This window comes from Emydura macquarii, unplaced genomic scaffold (genome assembly GCF_026122565.2).
Source record: "Emydura macquarii macquarii isolate MOO-44397 ecotype Brisbane River unplaced genomic scaffold, CSIRO-AGI_Emac_v2 contig_705, whole genome shotgun sequence".
In the NCBI taxonomy this organism is placed as follows: Eukaryota; Metazoa; Chordata; order Testudines; family Chelidae; genus Emydura; species Emydura macquarii.
This window is the reverse complement of record NW_027130842.1, coordinates 14181470-14197708: the sequence shown is the minus strand read 5'-3', so window position 1 is coordinate 14197708 and position 16239 is coordinate 14181470. Positions and strand designations below refer to the sequence as shown.

The following is a 16239-nucleotide window of genomic DNA, read 5'->3' as shown; positions in this document are numbered from 1 at the left end:
AACCTCTGATTTAGACCAGAAATCACATCCTAGACTCAAGAAACTGTTCCCAATGATAGATTTTTTTTTTTTGTTGTTAAAACTGATACATTCCCGCAAAAACACAATGTTTTGCTGAATTGATATTTTCCAATGAAAAACCATTTTGTCAGAAAATTCCCTTCACCTCCAATATTAATCCAAGACAGACAGATACACCGCCAGACAACTGGATGACATGCACAATAATTCCATTGTAACTTGAATTCTTCTGTCCCATTAATGTATATGGATTTTATAGATCTTAGCTATCCTATGTTCCTTCTCCTTCTCAGTTGTGAAAAGGAATACTGCTATGAACCTTGTAGAGACTCCCAAGTGTAAGTGCATGCTGCAATGGGACTATCACTATGCTTGGCAGTAAGTGTTTGCAGGCTGAGTCCCTCTGAGTTACTTGATGACAGAATTTGTTATATCATCCGTGAGTCATTGATTGCCTTGTCATTTCTTACCATTTCTGATTAAGCAAAGTACTTTACCATACAGGTAGTGGGGACATAATGCACATGTGATAGTTCTGTATATAAATATAATTATATATACATACGTTACCTGCTACTGTTTTAAATATTACTTTTATAATCTGAGTTTTGGAATTAAGGAGCAGAGTTTTTTTGGGTTCTTTTTCTTTTTGAAAAAGGGAAAGTCTATTGAAACACATGCCTCTTATTTACTCCTCTGTAGTCCCCTGCTGATCGATCTCAGAAGATTCATGCTGGGGATGAGGTGATCCAGGTTAATCGTCAGACTGTAGTAAGTAATCAAAAGCCCTATCAACCTTTTTCTAAATTGTTTGTTCTGCAAGACTTTCCCTCCAAGCTAATATATGGATAGTGAGCTTTGTTGTATTTAGGGTTTTTTGTCCTTATTGCAATGTGTGTAAAAATGATTTGATTTTAATATAGAAATCTTTTCTTCCACTGAAAACACTTGCAATATTTGATTTTTATTATGCAGATTGTTTTCCAATAAATCTTTGAAATATTTTTTGGATAGAATGATTTCTTAAAATCTTACACAGCATATGTAGGGCCTGTGTTTACAGTGAAATGTTGTATTTGTGTACATTAAGAAAATATACTAACTTTTTTTATTAATAAAAGGATATTTTTTGGCAAATACCTTTTTCTCCCTCAGATGGTTCAAAGTTTCCCCCTCCCCCTATTTTAGGTCCCGGTCCCAGTCCTATAAACAGTCACGTTTGCACCTAACGTCACACACTGGAGCAGACCCATAGAACTCGATGGCATTAAATATTAGGAATAAATGATATTGGAGTATTTCAGAGTGACTGCCTGTGTTGAAAGTTGAGCGTATGCATAAGCCCTGCAGGACTGGAGCCTGACCTAACACAAATGGATGTGCGCTTGAAATTAATGTGATATATTTTTGAGACACCCCTAAAGAAGAAAAAAGTTAGCATTTCAAGATTTGTACCCTTTATGGCTGCTTTAGTCTATCTTTTGTGTTTGTTTCTATTTTTTAAGAGAGGAACAGTCTGATCTAGTTATATTCCCTTCATTCTGAATGCATGTAAGAGGTACCTTTGTATTATTTTTAAGGTGGGATGGCAACTAAAAAATCTTGTGGGAAAGTTGCGAGAGAATCCTGCTGGAGTTAAACTGCTACTTAAGAAACGTCCCACAGGTTCTTTTAATTTTACTCCTGCCCCACTGAAGAACCTACGCTGGAAACCACCACTTGTACAGGTGATACTCTGCTGGAAGAATTTATGTTTATATATTATTGGTCAGATATGTATTGCTTAAAATTCCCTCCAACATAATTTATTCTTAATATTTGACATCAACAGCCCATGTGACCGTATATTCATGGAGTATTGGGGCTGCTCATTCTGAAGTGGCTGTTTCTTTTGGATTCATAGTTAAAATGAGAAGGGGTCCCTTTTTTAGCCAAATAATCTCTTCTAATATTCCAAAAGAATAAGAGTATTTAATGTTGGCTTTCATAATCCATGTTATCAAGGCACTGATTTTAGAAAAAAAGCCATTTTAGGCCAAAAGGCTGATAATCTGTACTGATGAATTTTGTAAGAAAACAATAAATACTGAGATTGGTTTGGAGAACTGATATGAGATTCTTTTTGCTGAATAAACTAATGATATCGAATTTATTCTTCCCTTTTTATTCTGGAGAGGGAAAAGTAATTCAGCCACTGAAAGAAAAGGGAGTGAGCTTCTTGTTTGTTTTGAGGATATGTTCAAATGACATGTGAAAGCGTGATTTGGATGTTGGAAAAGCCACAGGATGGGTAATGGGTCGGGGAGGGACAAGGGTTAATAACTTCAAGGAATTATTTTTGGGGACAGCATGTTATAACAGAAAAGCAAGTTCTTTAACAGCTACAGGAAGAGACAATGAATTATATTCTAATCTAATAAATTACCTGTAAATACAGGTATCGTTTTTTCCTTTGTTCCAGCCTCCATTTTGGCACAAGATCCCAATAGCTCTGGGTGTAATTGTGTCTCAGCAAAGTGTATAGATGACTATCTGGAGTGCTTGAGGGGTGTGTATGTGCATGCATGCTCCAAAAAGCTGTAAATCTGAATTCCCTGCTGCTTATGAATGAGACTATCAGGTTACACCTATGCGCATTGAGCATCATTATTTTACATGGTTTACAATGTGTGCATTATTTCCAAATAGTGGTGAAAATATATTCCATGCTTTTCTTCCCTTACCCTAACAGCATTACCTCAGACTTAGCTACACTGAGTCTGATAATCTTGCTCTCATCTCTCCCCCTTAAACATAGGGTAAATTGCTCAACCATACCATTGGGTTGAATGAAATGATTTCTTCAGCATACTGAATATGTCTGTCACCATCCCTACATCAGCAATAACTTTTATAGTCCTATATAAACACTGAACAATTTACAGCTCTACAACAGAAGGGTATAAATACAAGGAGGGTTGTCAAGTATAGCTTTTGTGTATTAAATTTGTGACTGGAAAGAGCAAAATAACTTTGTGCATATTTGTTAATAATTTCTAGTGCATATTAATAGGGTTTGGGTGTAGAAATTCTGCCTTTGTTAGGACATCATGAAAGAAATATAAACTCTGATCAGTAAGCTATTCTTTAGGTAGTACGGCTACATATTTATTAAACAAGCCTGTTTAAACAGTGAATTCCACAGGGGGAAAAAAACAATAACTCTGATCACTGGATTGACTTCTTCTGTTGAGAGGTAGGAGATGCTGAAGAAGGTAGTTACTAAAATATCTTACAGGTATTATATTGCTTTAATTTCAGACCAGTCCTCCTCCAACTACAACTCAGTCACCAGAAAGCACCATGGATACCTCGATAAAGAAAGAGAAGCCTGCCATTCTGGACCTCTATATACCTCCGCCACCAGCTGTTCCATATTCTCCTCGGTATGCAAATACGCATGCACTACTGAACAAAAAGCTCCTTTTTATCACAGACTTTTCTGTGCTGGCTTGCCTGCAAAACTCTGTGCAAATTATCTTGAGGAAATTGCAGATCTCGCAGATTTTCTCTGGGCTTAGTAAATGCATAAGCCACTAAGAATATAACAGTACTTCTTATTGTTGGAGAAAACAGTCGTGTACAGTTTTAGAAAATCACTGTGTGCTACATAGAGCAGAGTTGCCCAAAAAACATTAACGGATGCTATTAGAGCATGTGAAAAAACACTGAGTAGCAAAAATAGCCATACTTAATCCCTTTCATTGCATATTTTTCCCATGTTCTGTTCTTATCAGCTTCAGTAACTGCTTGGGAGAATTTTATGATAGAAAAGAACCTGTTTTAAATTTGTTCAACATGCAGAATCATAACTCAGGAGTACTCTAGGCAGAGTAAAAGAGAGTCAGTTGGCAGGCTGTATTTTTTACTTTGAGGATCTAAATCCATAATAAAATTCAGACTTAGTCACATGAAAGGGAGATCAGGTGGTTGAGATCATGTTAGCTTTAGGCTGTTCCCAAATCATTAGTGATCTAACCTACCTAATTTCCCATGGTAATATCCCTGAGAAGCTGCTGGGTGCTCAGCACTTCTGAAAATCAGGTCACTTGTGCATAAATACGAAACATAAACATAAATAAGTATTTAGCAGCCTAACTGAGATGCTCAGTTTTTAAAACATTGGTCTTCAGTTCTCAAATTTGTCAGACTAAATATGCTTTGACTTGTATTTTTAAACAGTTTTTACTCTGAGGCTCTGCAGTGCTTTTTATAAGCCCTTTTCAAGTTGTTTAGGACCAGAATAGCAAATTTAAGCCCAACAGCCTGCACCTTGAATGAGTGTTTGTAGGGATGTGGTTGGAGTTAAAGCTGATGGAGTTTATAAAACTTGGACACCCCTCCTGGAGTGGGAAGGAAAAGGATGTAGAGAATTGTTGGTTTTGTTCCCGTAAGGAAATAAACATGGGAAGCTTTTGGCAGATGGAAGAAGATAGGGTACCCTCTTCCCTTTTATATTTTGTATGCTGTTGTCACTTCTCTACCCTCACCCTTAGAGTGAAGACAACCATGGGCATTTGCCCAGCCTGATTCAGTTGCTACCTGCATATAGTGGTAATGTAGCTGAGCTCTCTGTTAGGCTAGACACTTGCTGCAGTTCTGTGCGGCTCTCTCTGAATCCCCATAGATATCTATATGTGGGGGAGAGCTGGTTCTTGTGTCTCATGGAGGGCTGGATAGAATTACATGAAAGGGGGAAGTATGTGGTGCATATGTACTCAGAGCCTGCTGTCAATTTCACTGGCTCAGCTGGTTGGCAAGTCCTTGAGAGAGTCATATTATAGTGGGTGCAAAAAGTGGGTCAGATCACAGTTGTGGGGTGGTGTATGGGTTTTTTAGAGTTAAGCAGATGCTCCTGGTTTTCATAAACACTTGGTCACTCTAGGAAGGAAAGTTCACACAGAAACCACCCAAGAACACGTAAATATCTAATTGGACTATTTTTTACAATTAAATACTCTAAAAGAATCACTATTCTGTAAGTGTGTGTGTGGGGGAAGGTGATATAACCTAATGTCAGGCTAATATGATTTATAACAACTGAAATGCCAAGCCTCCCAGATAGGGGTGACCTATGGGATACACACCCAAGACTGAAAAAACTTTAAGAACGCCATTATTTTACCTGCATTTTTCCCTTCAAAGAATTTTAATTGAATCACAAGAGAACCACAGCATCCAAAGTACTTGATCAGCTCCATATGTTTGGGCATTAGACAATGAGGGCCCTGCTGTCTTCATGATAAGATTTTCAGTTCTAGTCCCTAAAGTTTTGTCTGTAGGTGTCTATAAGGACACTCCTACATTTTACATGCATTAAATTACTAGCTCATCACTGAATTTTTATTGGGAGAATAACTTTTTCTTTCCTCCTTGATGAATGTTTAATGAAGTCTTCCATCTCTAAACATGCCTCATTTCTGCAAGTTCTCAGCACTTTATTTGCACAGCAGTTACAGCTGGAAGAAGCATGACTATCAGCTAGAATGATCGTTCTGGACGCATGACTGCAGTACTAAAATACCTGTCACATTGCTAATCAAGGCAAATGTCCTTTCAGGGATGTGAAGGAGAGTCTTGTTTATGGAGGAGGCAATAAACCTAAGCAGCCATTACCTGGCTCCAAGGGTGCAGAGTCTCCTAATTCTTTCCTCGATCAGGAAAGTCGAAGGCGAAGGTTTACTATTGCTGATTCTGATCAGTTGCCTGGGTATCCCATGGAAACAAATATACTGCCAACAAAGATGAGGGAAAAAACACAGTCTTATGGTGAGTTCCTGCCTCTTTTATTGTTGCTATTTGGAATGTAAATGCTTGGGTGGGTGTGGGTTTTTGTGAGTGTGTGAGAACTGCTGGCTGAATCTTAAGGGTAAGCTGAGGAAGACAGAAGCAACAAAATTCTAAGTCTGAAACCACTTATTCATTTCACTAAAATGAAACCCTTTGAATCATTATTTTAATGGCTGGCACCAGAGTCCTGGTGGATGAGATCAGATTTTGATTTCCCATTTGTGCATTGATTGTAACTTTTGGTCATTATTTTTAGTAGCACTGGAGATGAGCATTTTGTGTAGCTGTCAGATCTCATCTTAATGTTTCCTTGTTTCATAAGTAAAGTGTCTTGAAATAATTTTTATATTCCGTTTTAACTGCTTGCAACTGCATTCCCACAATACTGCGCTGAGATAAATGGAGATGAGATAATGTTCATTCAATGAAAATGTTCTCCTAAGCTTAACAGTACATTTCTCTTATAATCTTCTCCATGTTGCTTTTAGGAAAACCTCGCCCTTTGTCGATGCCTGCAGATGGGAGCTGGCTGGGAGTGGCAGATCCTTTCTCAAGGCCCCGAGCACCAGGGAGAAAAGGCAAGACTATTAAAACAAACACACACAAAAACTTCCTTCAATCAAGAGATTAATTGGGTAGAAAAATCTAAAATTTAGGAATAAAGACTGCTGTTTGCAGATCATATGTTCAGCCCTGATGTCACTGTTTTATGCTTTCATAAGTATTAGTAGTGCTAGGAAGTGGCTGGACAACTCAGGCTGAGTTTGCATTGAGACCAAAACCTTTGTTGTTCTGTTTTGCAGTTTAGTTGAGCATCTGAGGTGAGTTGGAATGATTAGGGCAGATCTGCACTTGTATTTGTTTCTGCTATCTACTAACAGCTGTTCCATTTCACACATGACTTCCCCATCCCTCCCATGTCTGTCCCATGAATGTTGAGAACTAAGCTGTTTCTTGATCAGAGCTTTTCTGTTTATTCAAGCTGAAGTAGGGGGGCTGGTTTTGAAGCAACCTAGGTCTGATCAATGCAAAGCAGAGCTATCCAGGAATTATTCCCACTACAGCTGCTGCTAGTGTCCAGGACTAGAAGCTTGATGTTCTTAGGCTATGTCTGCACTACCACTTATGTCAGCATAACTTGTGTTGCTCAGGGGTGTGAATAAGCAACCCCCGAGCGAAATAAGTTACACCGACCTAGGTGTTGGTGTGGACAGCGCTATGTTGGCAGGAGAGTGTCTCCCGCCAACATAGCTACCACTGCTTATTGAAGGTGGATTAATTAAGTTGATGGGAAAGCTCTCTCCCGTCAGCTTAAAGCAGCTACACTAGAGTTTACAGCAGTTCAGCTGTGCCTCTGTAAGATCTCTAGTGTAGCCATAGTCTGAGAAAGTGGTTGGGATGAGGGGAAGGATTAGCCAAGAGATTACAGGTGAGGATACCAAGCAAAAGGGAAGGCAGAGAAAACCAGGAGTGCTATAGACAATTTTTATCCCATCAGACACAGTGCATCATTGTCAGACAGACAAGAAGCACTTCCTCCGGAAATGCTAATTCAAGCCTCAGCAAATGTCAAAGTAAGAAATCCAAAAAAGTTGGGTCATCATGGCTCTTCTAAAGTTTTGGACCCCGTTTTTTGTTGCTAATGGGACATGGTTCCATTTGAACTTTTTTCATTTATAAAAAAAAAAAAAAAAAAAAGCCAGGAGAAAATCCAATTTTTTAACATGTACTTATGCTGGCAAAACTTAGTCTGATGGTATTGGGCATTAGCTGCTGGTTCATGTGTTAAGTTAGCATGATTTCTATTGTTTCTCCAAAGTTCAAGTGCTGTACTGGTAGGGGTTGTATAAGAACCTGTGCAGAATAGGAAAGCTTGACAGAATGACTATTGTTAGCTGTTCTTGAAGTCAGATACAGAAGTCTGTGTATTTCCAAGAAAGGCCTTTGCAATATAGAGAAGCTAGCTTGAGGTTTGCAAAATGCTGAAAGCTGACTAATTAGCCAATCCAACAGAATGATCAGCAGGTGGCAGGGCTGCTTTTTGTTTAGATTTCAGGCGGCTTTTAAATGTACTTGAGCTGTTACGACAATATAAATGTGCAATCAGAAATAAAGAACTTAAATTCATATCTTCCAAATATTTGGTTTCCAGTGTCCAGACAGTCTTAATATTGTGGCTTTAAGATGGTTATAGCAAGTCAGGTGTATGTTCGACTTGTGTTTCAACAGTATGAAAACAATGTTATTTCAGTCTCCTAACATGCATCATCATGGTACTAACTCGTGTGAAATATTGCTTTAGAGCAGTTTTTGCCCTGTGAGAGTCTTCCACTTAACCTTCAAACACTGATCCGTGCTTATCAATTTTATTGTTTTGCTTTGGGTATCGAATAACCTTGTGATCTCTGGAACAGATACCTTTTATTGGCGAAGTGTGTGGGCCTAGGACAGGTGACCAATGCTAGCCCTCCTAGGTTCTGCCACTGACTTCATGGTCTCAGAATGGGAAAGTCACTTGAAACTCTGTGAACTTTAATTTACCTATCTGTAAAATGGGAATAATAACTTATCCACCTCATAAGCACCCTTTGAGCCTTAATTGATATTTGTATCATGCCTTGAGATCCTCTGAATAATTATAAAAATGCAAAATAGTTAATATTTAATAATGGGTTTCAGAGGCAAAAACTACATACTTTCTACCATCTGTTTTACTGCAGGTGAAGATGTTCTCTGCAGGTACTTCAGTAATGAGAGGATACCCCCAATCATTGAAGAAAGTTCCTCCGTACAGCATCATTTTGCAAGGCCAGGGGCCGACAGGCAATTAGTGAGGGGCGCAGACTACATCAGAGGCAGCAGGTGCTTTGTGAACACGGATCTCCATAACAGTGCAACCATCCCTTTCCAGGAGGAAGGAGCTAAAAAACTTTCTGTTACATCACCCACAAAATCTTCCTCCACAGAGCCTTCACTACTGGTCAGTTGGATCACGAGACTTAAACTGTTGACTCATTGATTGTTTAATGGACTATGTTCTCATCTTCTGTTACCAAGTGCCTTTGTTCCTCAGTCAGACTTCTCTGCCTTTCAGCTACAGTATTATATAGTGACTGGTGTGTTGATCTATTTCTGCCGAGTTGTACACACCTCTCCTTTTTGTGATTTTTTTTTTGATGGCCCTAATATATTGGAGCAGAGAGGACTGGATAATATGAGATGGAAGTGGGACAAAGGTCTAGTTTTGTTTTTTTGGGTTTTTTTCTCCTGCCCCAGAGTTGAGGGAATTCAGTCCTCTGGAAACAAGTAAGGCTTCAGTGAATTCAGAGATCATATCTGATCTAAAATCTGTATGACCTGTGCAGAAGCAATTGTTGCATTACAATGAGGTCCAGGGGCACTTCATTTGTTAAAATGCTCTGATGCTGCACAACTTACTGGGTTGCTGAATATGTAGGGCTCAGCAGTAATCTAGAGTTGTTCTCCTGACCAGAAAGGCAAGAAGGGAAACATCGACTTTGTATAATAGTGTGGTTTTGTGGCAAGTACTGCTGCAGTTTTAACTTTGTAAGGAATAAAGGTAGCTTCTCCTTTCTGATAACCAGAGAACTGTGTTAGGAATTTATCAAACCTGGTTTATAATCCAGTTGTTGAGATCTCAGTACAGGTAAACTAGTGCTCTCTGATTTGCTACAGTGCTCATCCATAAAGATGTGGATTGCTACAACATGCCAAGGACAGGTATCTATAGAGGTGGTAAAAGAAATGTATTTTTCCTTCTTTTAGAATGATTTGCTGTTAACCAAAGAATCCTTTTAAAAACAAACCCTGTTGGTTTTATGAAACCTCTACAGTGGTTCAGTTTTTGAGCTGATTGATATGTGTTTTCAGAAATTAAAATATGCTGTGATATGTTAGTGGGTAAGACACCTGGCTATTTTTAAATGTAGCTCAAATTTTTCACCTTCAAAAGTCTCAAGTAGCAGCAGGTATTTGAGGAGGGAAAAGGTTTGTAAAAATTATGGATATTAAAGAATCATTGTTTAAAACTGAATGTACAAAAGGTTGTTAGTATGTAAAAAAAGAAAAAGTGTTTGTGTTAAATATAGCTGTATATTTTTTTTACTCTTAACCATATGTAGTTTGTACATTCCTATCTACAGCACTGTGCACTAATTAACCAATGCGCAAAAAACCCCCCACCAAACAAATACTGTTATGTTCTCCATTAAATTAACGGACACATGCTGCCCTGGGTGATCTTGCAGTAATGACAGCCTCTTGAGCTCCATCTACATTAAAGAAAGGAAAAACCGTTTAGCAGTTTTTGAAGTCTTTGTCTGTACTATGGATTTTAGCATTTTGGGGTACTGCCCTGACCATGTTGCAACACAGAATGGCTTTGCCAAGGTAGGTGTGACCAAGCTGATGTTCCGACAATGTTACGGAATTCTGTTACGGCCTTCTAGAGATGAGGTGGTTCAATTCAGCTCTCTGGTAAGCCAGTGCAACTCTGACTTCAGTGGTGATTTACACTATGGCTGAATTTGTCCCTAGAACTGTAAGACGATTTGGTAACATGGTTATAACACAGTTTGGTCTCATCTTCATAGGCATGACCATCCGATGTTGTAATAGTGAGGGCCCTACTGCGCTGCTCTCCAACAACATGACAGACTTTGTAGTGCGGACAAGGCCAAACGCATTTGTAGCTCAGATGAGTTCCACCTGCGTGGATGGGGCTGAGCTGAGTGCAGGAACTACTCTGGTATGAATAGATCTAGGCAAACGGCACTGTGTTTGGAATCCACTTATAACATAGGCCAGCCCTGTGCACACAGGCCAGGCTGGCTGCTTTTGAAGTGTGGTCCAATTCAACCACTGCTGTTAAATTCAAAGTAATTCATAGTATACAAACTTTACTTGCCTTTGCTATCCTATCTTTGATAGGCTTAAAGGTATATGTAGAAGTACACATTTGTGAACAGGGATGTACATGTGTTCAGATGGGTGGAACCAGAGATGTGTCCTGCTTTCTGTTGTTGCAGGATGGCATCCAGAGAACCCTTTTTTTCCCCCTTCTGGGTCTAGTAGAGATGGCTCATCCAGTCCCATTCTCTGGAAGCCACACTCAGTCCAACAAGAATAATGAGAAAAGCTTGCCCTAACTGAGCCATAGTTTAAAACTTTGGTAGTCGTTACAGCTTAAATCTATACTGGCTTTTAAACTGTGCTTGAGAACGGTTCTTAATCCTAACCCTAGTTTTGGATCTTAAATTTACTTTACTCTGTTCCAACTTTTGTGCTGATCTGATTTGGCCAGTTAGCATCCCTATATTTTGAATATTCTTATAACAGTTTGGTGACTTCCACACCTGTCAGCCAAACCATGTTAGAAATCATGTTAGAAATTGTTTGTCTCCCTTCTATTCCCCCTTCCCCCTCCCTGCCTTTTTTCTTTCAAGTTAAGTTGCAAAACAAAACCAGACTTTCATTCTTGCCCTTTACTGCTCCTTTACAGTGTATAGAATACAGCTTCAGACTTCGTAATGCAAATATATGATATGGTAAGGATTTTCCTTCCTTCCTTTGTGTTGGAAGAACCCAAGAGTGACGTCGCGCACAGCTGTAGCGGCATCACTCATTTTCTCCAATGAGAGGACCTGTGACACTGAGTCTAGGGGCCAGATTTTTAAAGCTATTTAGGTGTTTGCAGGTGCAGATAGGCACCTCATGCGTTTCACAAGTGCCTAGGTGCCTAATTCCAATTGATTTCAATCTTGACCCGCCTTTGATTTCAATGGCAGTTTAGTGCCTAGGCACTTCTGAAAATCCCACTAGCCCCTATCTGCATATGTAGGCACCTAAATACCTTCAAATCTGACCCTTGATCTTAAACTGTTTTCATGAACATTATGAAATGTAAGGCCAGAAGGGACCATTACATCATCTAGTCTGAGCTCCTGTATTATCACAGGCCATTGTTGGTATGTCTAATTGCAGTTAAAAACTGGTGGCTGGTCTAAGCCAGCTGTCTTGGGCTCAGGCTAAGGGGCTGTTAACTGCAGTATCAATGTTTTGGGCTGAGGCTAGAGCCTGGACTCTGACCCTGCCAGGTGGGAAGGTCCCAGAGCTTGGGCTGCAGCCCAAGGCCGAACATCTACACTGCAATTAAACAGCCCCTTAGCCCAAACTCCGTGTCAGCTGGCCTAGACCAGCTGCGAGTATCTGATTGCAGCATAGATGTACCCTAAAATTTCATCCAGCTGCCCCTGTTTTGACTCCAGTGACATTAGACCAAAGCATTTTAGTCTTCAGGCGAGCCAGAGGACAGGTGGGACTGAGGTGACACCAGTGGGAGAAGCCTCTGCAATGGCAGGGAAATGTGATTAGGTGGGATAGGCTCAGGCAATCCTAGCAGGCCCACTGCTGCAGAAGAAGGTGACTCGCAATGTCTCTGAGCATGTGGGCAAGACACCTCAGGCAAGCGCCAGAGAGAGAGGATTCTCTGAAACGCCTTGGAGCACTGGGCTTGGACATCATTGAACAGTGAAGGGCACAAGCATGTTTCTTTTTGCTTTACAGTTCACCTTGGAGAAATCTCTGGCATTTTAAAAAGTCCTGCCATCAAATAGGGTGAATTTTGGAGGGCAAGGGGTATTTTTTGTGCTTCACGTTGAACAGTCCCTTAGAAAGTTCATCATAAGTAGTTCGCACTATCTGTTCAACCTTGTATTTTGCTGTGAAACTCTTAAGTCTGGGTTACACTACTGACATATATTGGTATCATTACTTTGCTCAGGGATGTGAAATTAAAAATCCACATCCCTGAGTGACATAGTTAGACTGACCCTAATCCCGGCTATAGACGGTACTGTGTCTATAGCTACTACTTCTCGAGGAGGATAGACATAGCTACTACCTCTTGGGGAGGTGGATTAACTATGCCAGCAGGAGATCTCTCACCTGTCGGCCTAGGAGCATCTTCACTAAAGCAGTACATGACACAGCTGCTTTGATACAGCATGTTAAGTGTAGACCTGCCCTTAATACCAGTCCCAGGCCTGAAGATGAGCTGTGTACCTCAAAAGCTTGTCTCTCTTTCATTAGCAGAAGTTGGTCCAATCAAAGATATTACCTCACTCACCTTGAGCCTTTAATAGCACTAAGGCTGCACTGGGGGAAAATAAGGGCATGCAAGCTAACAACCCAGTTCTGCAAGAAACGGACTTGGAGGAAGCTGCCTGTGCCAATTCCACCACAAAGAAAACTGCTTTTCTGAGAGCAGGCAAAATAAGTTTTCAGTGCCTTCTTCCTAAGCATAACTGTGAAATAATAGATCATCCCATGCCAGGTCTACCAGGGTCAACAAGCACCAACCAGCATAAGCCGGTAGCAGAGCACGATGGACTGGCTCCAGATGCTGCAAAAGGCACTTGCTTATTAACCATGAATTTCATGTGCGTTCAAGCAATCTGCCTGAGCTTGCCCCTGTCGTAGAAGTCTCTCAGCCCCAGGCTTTGCTTACCTTGTTAGATTGCAAGCTCCTTTTGTAGCATTGCTTTCTTTGAGAAGCTGGCACTTTGCAAGCCTGATAGGAGGTTCCTTCTTTTTAATATACTGGATTGTCAAATTGGGGAGGTTACACCATATTCCTTTCCATAGGAGCATCTGGGAAGTTTTGCTTTGAAGTGGGACTGTCAGAAAATGTTGGAGGAAGAAAGAGACATTAACATCTTATCAGCACAGTAGTTTGTTTGTTTAGGCGTAAACTGTCCAGCGCAGAGAGACCTAAGATACAGAAAACCAAAATCAGGACTGTATCTTAGAACAGACTAAGCCTACTGCTGCTCTCTGACATCCTTGGGAACAGCCTTCCCTGGCTTTTTGTTTTCATTGCTGTTGAAACTGATTAACAAGGAACACAGTATCAAAGAAGCTAGAAATAGCATCAAATATAATGATTGTGTATGTTTATATCCTTGATAGTGTATGTAAATTAGATAACACTCAGGTTTCTGGCAGTCTGACAATGTGGCCCTCTGGCACCCCTGGCCTATCTACCCTTTTGCAAGTGCGTTCCCTTCCTGAGGACCTGATCTTAATTTATTGCTCAGGAACGCTATGAACACTTAAGGCAATCACTGAAAGTTCCTAATCTAATGAGACAATTTAAATGACTAGTGTAGATCATTAAACTGGTGCTGGGAGCTGGCATTATGTAGTGCAGTGTGTTACTGCACAGACTTTTCACCTCTGGCAACCTGGGTTCAAAGTGAAAGTGTCTTCTCCTAGAGCTATTTTGTCCCTCTACAGCATGAGGAAGAGGATGAATAGGGAGAACAAGGGGAAAATGCTTCACAAACTGGATTGGGTTTAAGAGAAGGCAACAACCTTCCCACCATGGTGGTGGTCAGGGTGAGGGAGTGGAGGCTAGTAGAACCATGGAAAGGGAAGTAGCTATTAAACCATTGAGTCCAAGAATCCAGAGAAAAATCTCAGGCTCAGCCTCTGAAAGACTGTCCTTTTGTTCTGTGATTAAGCCTCTTTCTTCTCTTGGGCAGCATGACCAGTTGTTTGCTTACCACTGCTAGCTGTGCTCTTTCTTCCTTGGGGAAGCAGATGGGCAGAAGTTTGTGCAACAAAGGACATTGTTAATTTCTGGCTCCACACCTGCTTTGCTAGAAAAGCATGCCATGTTGCCACATAGTCTTCTCTCAGTTCTGTGAGCCTACTCTATGTGGAGAGGCTGTGGTTGGCTCTGGGAGAACATTCCATGTGTTTCCCGGCCCACAATTAATGTGCAAGTGATCTCCTTCACACCAATGCAGGGAGCATGTAGCTTTTAATACCTTGTTGGTATACATTGCAAAAATGGCCATACAGCTGGAAGTCTACTCAGAAGGACTGGTGGGTGGTCCAGGCTACAATGGGGGGGACCTTGTCACAACTGTAAAGGGGAAGTGTGTACACACTGCTGGCCTGAATTATTATTTATGCTAAGGCCCCTTGACACTGTTAAAGTAATGTTCCAGGGGCCTGAGTGTAAATGGCAATCAAGTCCTACATCTTTTCCAAGTCAATATCAACTCCCTCACTTTTCATGAGCATTAAATGAATGACAAATCCAAAAACCAACTCAGGGCGGGGAGATGCACAGAATAAAAAGAGCAGCATCTTGAAGATAGCAGTGGGTGTTGTCATTGCCCAAGGAAAGTATATCTGTAGATGGTGGTTACTTCCCTATCTTATTTTCCTTCACTGGTAATGAGAGAAAAAGTATGTGGTAGAAGAATAAACTTAAGATAAAAATCTTACTTGAACAGCTACCTACCTCCACCCCAAGCTTCAGTATTAACTGGTTGAAGTTTAGCAGATAGCAAGATGACACAGAACAAGTGCAATTACTGGTTTAGCTAGAAGGATTTAAAGTACAGAGAAGAACCTGCAGTAATGAAGGTCAGAGTACGGCAAAGTCTGGATTGTATTTATTCTATACCATAGCTGCCTTTGTTAAAAGTTCTAATTCTTTAACATTGTTTGTAACACAGAAAAGTATTAAAAATGTGATTTATACAAAACATGCCTCTCCCTTCTTAGTTCTCAGCTGGAGAAGGTAGCCTCACAGCTTTTGTTTGCGTGAGTGAGACTGTTTTTCTCTTAGCCTTCCATTATCTCTGATGCCACCCACCTTAATCAAATAGCTGTTTCTGACTCAGAGGCTGGGGGAAACTTCTGGATGTTTTTATTTCCCATCAGTTTAATGCACATGTGCTGTGAGCGTAAGTGTATTTGCTGACCTACATTTTTATCATTGGCCCTGCTCCTGAGAGATGCTGAGCAATGTAGCACCCATTGACTGCAATGAGTATTGTGGGTGCTCTGAAGCTTTTGGAATCAGGCCAAAACTTGGGAAACATACACATTCAAGATTGCCTGTTAAGTACAACTTGGCTGCCAAGGGCTTGACTCTTGGCATGTAGTCTGTGTGTACGCTAATGTGTAATACCTAGACTAATTTTACTAAAGAATACAGCAACAGATGACCTTTGTGTATGCAATAATACTAAATGTACAGGAAGCCTGTAGTATTTATTATCCCGCTATGGTACAACAGTGCAGAATCACTGCATCTGTTTGCTATGTCTTGCTGGGGACAAAGCAACACATTTTAATGGAACAACATTAGACAAATCAGTTACCACTCCACAGAAAATGTTGGTGTAGTGAATTTTTGGCATTCTAGTGTGTGCTGTGTGTGTGCATTGTACGTGGAAGTTGCAGGAGTGTTTACATCAAAAGCAGTGGAAGGGAGTAGCCAGGCCAACAGAAGCCTGCAGAGTTTAAGTGAAATAAATGAGCTGGTTGAATGAGAATGGTCTGTAACAA

At 40.5% G+C, this 16239-nt stretch overlaps 1 protein-coding gene across 3 annotated transcripts in view; it reads left to right on the top strand.

Moving 5' to 3' along the window:
- CNKSR3 (CNKSR family member 3) overlaps positions 1-10170 on the top strand; it is an 81559-nt gene extending 71389 nt beyond the window's left edge. For all 3 annotated transcript variants that reach the window (XM_067542438.1, XM_067542440.1, XM_067542439.1), the window contains 6 exons: positions 724-792; positions 1602-1748; positions 3322-3446; positions 5621-5829; positions 6339-6428; positions 8571-10170. In XM_067542438.1, the coding sequence (XP_067398539.1) occupies positions 724-792; positions 1602-1748; positions 3322-3446; positions 5621-5829; positions 6339-6428; positions 8571-8869 (939 nt within the window). In that variant the 3' untranslated portion in view covers positions 8870-10170. The remainder of the gene's footprint in view (positions 1-723; positions 793-1601; positions 1749-3321; positions 3447-5620; positions 5830-6338; positions 6429-8570) is intronic.
- Positions 10171-16239: the final 6069 nt, after the last annotated feature.